The 6,320-nt window shown below is 31.8% G+C and overlaps 1 protein-coding gene across 1 annotated transcript; it reads left to right on the forward strand.

Moving 5' to 3' along the window:
* The first annotated feature begins 2,523 nt into the window (after window positions 1-2,523).
* On the forward strand, window positions 2,524-5,142 carry LOC134235623 (uncharacterized). Its single transcript, XM_062717755.1, has 2 exons — window positions 2,524-2,868; window positions 4,727-5,142. The coding sequence occupies exons 1-2, from the start codon at window positions 2,685-2,687 to the stop codon at window positions 4,939-4,941; spliced, it is 399 nt and encodes a 132-aa protein (XP_062573739.1). The 5' UTR covers window positions 2,524-2,684; the 3' UTR covers window positions 4,942-5,142.
* The last annotated feature ends 1,178 nt before the right edge of the window (window positions 5,143-6,320 follow it).

A 6,320-nucleotide genomic window follows, 5' to 3' on the forward strand; every position in this document is an offset into this window, starting at 1 on the left:
TACATAATTGATCTTTGCAACTATTGATCTATTGAAAAGTTATTGATCATTACATATTTACATATATTATTGATCTTCGTAAAAAATTTCCCTAGTTCTACGGTATACTGCATATATATCAAGCAGTAATTAATTTTACATAATTGTAATAAGTAGCAGTTTTGTCATGGTGTGGGCAAAATTTGCCGCATGTGGCGGATGTCTTCACATGCTGCGCTTTATTAGCTCCCATGTGAAGACATATGGCCGAATTTTGCTAGAAGCTCGCTGCTGATCCTGTTATCTTCCAGGGCCAGTGGCCAATAATTGAGCTTCCGTCATTGTGCCATTGCTATTGATTCTACGTCATATACTATTGATAAAGTCGACGTAGACCATTGTCTTTGTAATACATTGCTACCTGCTCATTGCAATTCATTTATCATTGAATATCATTGTATATCATTCAATATCATTGCATATTATTGAATAACATTGCATATCAATGCATATCATTGAATATCATTGTACCCATTGTGTAAATACATGTATACACTTTGCGTACATCATTGATTGAATATCATTGTTTATCATTGAATATCATTGTACCCATTGTGTATTAATTATTCAATATACACTTTGTGTACATCATTGAATTGATGCTTTATGTACATCATTGTAGAGATACCTTGTGTACATCATTGTATTCATTGTATTGATGATTGATTTGACTATTGATTATATTGATGATTGATTTTGACTATTGATTGTATTGATGATTGATTTGACTATTAATCAATAAAGCCATGACAAAAACTGCCAACCATTCTTAATCTATTTTGTCGACATAATCCGAGTTAACTCAATATGAGTTAAGTCCCGTTATGGAGACAAATAGAGATAAAAAGTTCAGGGGAGATAACTCTCACTCAAATGCACTGACTTCATTTAGTCACATCCATTACGCATGTGCATTTGCTCTTCCTTTCCATCTTCCGTCAGCCATTGAAGCTCAGCATCCCACCCACCTCTCCCAATTTACAAGATTTTGATGAATTGTTCTCTTGTGCCAACAAAATGTTGCTGCTGTCTTTGATTTCCTTTTTCAGTTAACATCCATTCTCTTGGCTACCAGCAGAAGAATCCGTTACATCCATTCCTTTGGCTACCAGCAGAAGAATCCATTACATCCATTCCCTTGTCCTCAAGCAGAAGAATCCATTTCCGCCGTCCTTGGCTACCAGCGATAGGACCCGTAACCTCACTTCCCTTGGATACCAAAAGGACCTATTAGCGTCATGGCTTTGTTACGTCTCATTGAAATGCAAAGTATATGGTCTTCTTACAGGCTGTTTTTTAATGCTGAATCGAATTTTGCTAGAAGCTCGCTGCTGATCCTGTTATCTTCCAGGGCCAGTGGCCAATAATTGAGCTTCCGTCATTGTGCCATTGCTATTGATTCTACGTCATATACTATTGATAAAGTCGACGTAGACCATTGTCTTTGTAATACATTGCTACCTGCTCATTGCAATTCATTTATCATTGAATATCATTGTATATCATTCAATATCATTGCATATTATTGAATAACATTGCATATCAATGCATATCATTGAATATCATTGTACCCATTGTGTAAATACATGTATACACTTTGCGTACATCATTGATTGAATATCATTGTTTATCATTGAATATCATTGTACCCATTGTGTATTAATTATTCAATATACACTTTGTGTACATCATTGAATTGATACTTTATGTACATCATTGTAGAGATACCTTGTGTACATCATTGTATTCATTGTATTGATGATTGATTTGACTATTGATTATATTGATGATTGATTTTGACTATTGATTGTATTGATGATTGATTTGACTATTAATCAATAAAGCCATGACAAAAACTGCCAACCATTCTTAATCTATTTTGTCGACATAATATGTTTTTTTATGTTTAATATTGGTTGAAATGTTTTTCAAATGTTTGATACTAATGAAAGAAGGAGTGTGTTTTAATCAGATTCTTTTTAATAAAGATATGTAAATACTTTAAATTATATAAAGTGATCAACATTATTGTAAAACGAAAACAAGATAATCTTCTCTTTAAAAAAAAACTGTGGATATGTGATGATGTTTTTTTCCTAGCCATTCCAACTGAAGAATTTTTTACTGAAAAAGAATAAAATGTTAATATTACATCAAATTATTAATGAAAGTTACGATTAAGTATGAAAATATCATTAATTAACCAAGAAAGGGAATTTTGCAAGAAACTACAAGATCGTTCTCGTTGTTAAAAACAATGTACATGTATATAGTAACAAAAGCTTATAAAGTCATTGTTATTTCCAATGCCTTATCAAATGTCGTGTTTGAAAGTTCATAGGCCAGTACTGTAACAATATATAAAACCTTCGAGCGATTTGTATTTAACAGCATTCAAATGCTAGATTAACTTCACCATGATGTTCGTTGTACTTTTTCTTTTGTCGTTATCTTCTGCTGTTGCTGTGGATGTTCAGCAAGAGGAGATGAAAGCAAAGCTTATCTCTGATTTATTACTAAGACTAAGTGACGTTGAAGAAAGGCTCAGTTTATAAGAAAAAATAAACAAGGGGCAAGCCATACTCATTAGATCGTTGATAAAGGGAACGGAAAAAGTGACTAGCGTTGCAGAAAAGGGAGAGGAGATGCCTATTTTCGCTAAAGACCATGGAAAACATGGAATAAAGAACTTTACTACAATTACGAAAGACTTAGACAAAACTCAACCAATCAAGAGTGCATCTGCTACCGGACAAAGTGTAGTAAACAAGACACATGGATTGTTTCCGAAATTACCACTAAAAAGAATTCAGAAGAAGTCGTTTGAAGGTATACTAGTAAACTTTTATCAAATGGGTTATGGATGCATTAGCACTTTTTTATGTTTACATGTATAATATAGAGAATTATTAAGCAGCTCATGAGAACAGGATATGTAAATGTCTTTTTCGCATGTGCAAAAAATAAAAAAAAATGTTATTGTCATCAAAGTTTATCTCATACGAACTAACTTCCCACAGTCACGCATTTTTACAAATACACTATTTCCTATTTCTAACGCAAAATCACGCATATAATAGTGCCGTTTCCCTGCAGTCACGCATTTTTCACGCACTTTCAAAGATACATTTAACCTTCAATTTAATGCCAATTCTCTTTTTCATATTTGCAAAAATCCAAGATAACATGAAAAGTTTTAATCTCATAAAAATCTCACGTCATTATCGGATTATTCCCACTTAGCCAAAATTCTGAAATTCTTATTCCCATCTAGCCAAAATTGGGATTTTCACACCTGAGTGGCCACCTGTGTATCGTCTGTTTTAGACTTATTACCTGTAAAAATTTTCTGTGGTGTATAAGTTCAATATCAAAATACATATAAATATTTGTTTTATTACATATTAATTAATCAGGTTCTACAAAATAATTTGAAAAAAAGTACTTCACCCTTTAACAGGGAGATAAATAATAATTGACAATATTTAATAATTATTGTATGTATTTAAATTATTATTTGACTAATTCTTTACAATAAAAAGATATAGGGAGATTGAAAAGAAAAAAATGAGTTAATTTAATATTTGAACTAATTAGGAATCACATAAAGTAGAAAAAATATATTGATAGTTTAAATAAAGAAACAGAGGTTGTGATTGCATACGTATATGCATATTTACTTATTGAAATATCTTTCACACATGCACTAAATTAGAACTAACCTTCTATAATTTTTTTCATAGGTCTGATAAGAATTGTCTTATATTATAGACAAAAAAGTTATAAGGATAGTAGACACAAATTTTCTTGATGTAACATTTTGTAAAATTATTATAATATTATCGATTTATTATAGTTTTGTACAGGAAAAAATAAATAAAGTGTCCATGCAAAACTTATATTAAATTCTTAATGCACAAAATCAAAGTTTGGTTGAACTAGGAATTTTAGAAAAATGTTCATGTAAATTTATTTAGAAAAAAAACTTGTCAATAGTCTTTAAACTTTTGGCATACATTCTACGCATCAAGAAGAATTCGTTACATGTACATTACCAAGAAATTGAATGATAAAATAGGTGATTTATTAAAAAAAAAATCTTTCTTAACATATTTTTTAAACAAAACAGTCTAATGTAGGCATATTGGTAATTATTTGTATTAATTTTATTTGAAAATGAACAGCTTATGCAGTACATTAAAACATTATCAAATTTAAAAACTTAAAAAAGATCTTTTTTTTATTTATTCAGTAATAATTTAATGAAATAATTTTGATTTAAAAATGGCTTCCATTAATTCAAATTAAAAAAAATCTAAAATATAATCTAAAAATATTAATTTCGTTTACCATTCATTGATTTATCAGCACTTATGTATATTTAAATCTTTTTCCTGTTGTTAACTTAAAACAGACTATAAGACACCTGTAATTAATTTCTTTTGTTCTCTCCCTCCCCTTACCTGCTCCCCATTTCCTCCTAGCCAAAACCAGTCACCTGTGTCGACGATTTCAGAAATTTGGCTAAGTGGGAATACACCTCATTATCATTTCCGCTAAATTTTAGATAAACTTGTACTGCGCAATAAAGTGCTTGCGGGGGAAAGGTACCGTCATATTTCTATGAGGTCTGTTGCGTCATAGGTCAGTTAGTTGTGAGAGGTAAAGTGGGATTTATTTTTTACAGGTGCTGTTGCATTCTTTTCATCAACAACACACTCAGGTCTCGAATATATGCAGACTGTAATATTTGACAAACTGATAACAAACATCGGTGGAAGCTACAACCATCATACAGGAATCTTTACCTCCCCTGACCATGGCGTATACACCTTCTCCTGGACATTTACCTGTAAATACCTTATATCGCAATTGGTTGTGAATTCAAATACTGTCCACTGAATGTCCTGCAGCGCTGAGGATAGTGGTTCCACGAGTCACACAAATGTCGTTGTCATAGAAATAAACCAAGGCGATGTAGTACACATTCGTTTACAGCCCTTTCCCCTTATTTCTTCGCTTGCAGAATTTAACGCAGGGTCCTTTTGTGGATGGAAGCTTCATTAGTTACGATTGTACAAGCAAATTTATCGATCGAGCCCTTCTATAGATTTCATCCAATTTTAATATTCTTAATTGAATGAATGCGAAGGATTGCTTTTAATTAGCATTAGTATAAGAATAATGTTTACATGTAAAATTAAATGGAACTAGATATACACCCGCGCAAGCGCGGGAAACTGAATTTATATATACATGTATAGTTACGATTTACAACGGAAAAATAAAAATATTGTAGTTGTAAATTGTAGATGTTACTGACAGACTACAGACTTATAGAGGGAAGAAATACTTTGTTCAAAATCCCGCATGAAGTAGATGTACGTTACCATTCCCAACCACTTTTTGTGAAAACTAGTAAAATAAAAAATTCTTTAATTGACGTTTATGTGAAACCTCATACAATGTTATGGGTATTGTACCTCTGATGTTCTTATTTCATTTTTTCATGAAGGATAAAAGCAGCGAATGTACACAATTTACAAATAAATTGATTTCTTTTCTTTCTTTTTTTTCTTTGGGGGGGGGGGGGGGGGGGGTAGAAATTCACAGGTACTTGGGCCTTGGTTTATTATCATATATGTACATATGTACATGTACCCTTATCGATAAATTAAAAGGCTTTTTTTTTTTACATATCAATAAGGTATATACATGTACATATTCATAAATCAAAACCCAGGTACCCGTGAAAAAAATTAGCTTTTGCCCCCCCCCCCCTCCCTAATACCTTATTCGAAAGTTGTCACTTTTATTGTAAGCAAGTTAATTACAAAGTACAAATTATGCGTCGGGTTCGTTGGCTCGATGCTCTCAGTGGAATTTTGCGAAGACACTGACTTTTACAGTTGACGGCTTACTTTTACGATAGGAAAATGTACGGGAGCTCTTTTGTGAAAAAATATTGATCTAAACACTTAACAAAACGATAATAACGGGCTATTTCAAACATCATCTTACGTTGTCTAGGAAGGAAAATGCAACATTCCTACGCTCAACACCCTCCATTCGAGTCTTGACTAACTCCTCCCGAATTTTCCTATCGAAATTTGTCTTTTTCATTATTTCATTTCTTAAGTTTTTGAAAATAAAAGGATATATTAATTCTCTTGAATAAAGTATCTAAATTACTTTTATCCTACCACCTTCGGCCCTCGGAGAAAATGTTTTCTCTAAACTATTCAATACAATTCGTTATTTATCCCTTACTTAAAAATCAT

This window comes from Saccostrea cucullata, unplaced genomic scaffold (genome assembly GCF_032062105.1).
Source record: "Saccostrea cucullata isolate Sc308-1 unplaced genomic scaffold, CSIRO_AGI_Scuc_v1 ctg309, whole genome shotgun sequence".
Lineage (NCBI taxonomy): Eukaryota > Metazoa > Mollusca > Bivalvia > Ostreida > Ostreidae > Saccostrea > Saccostrea cuccullata.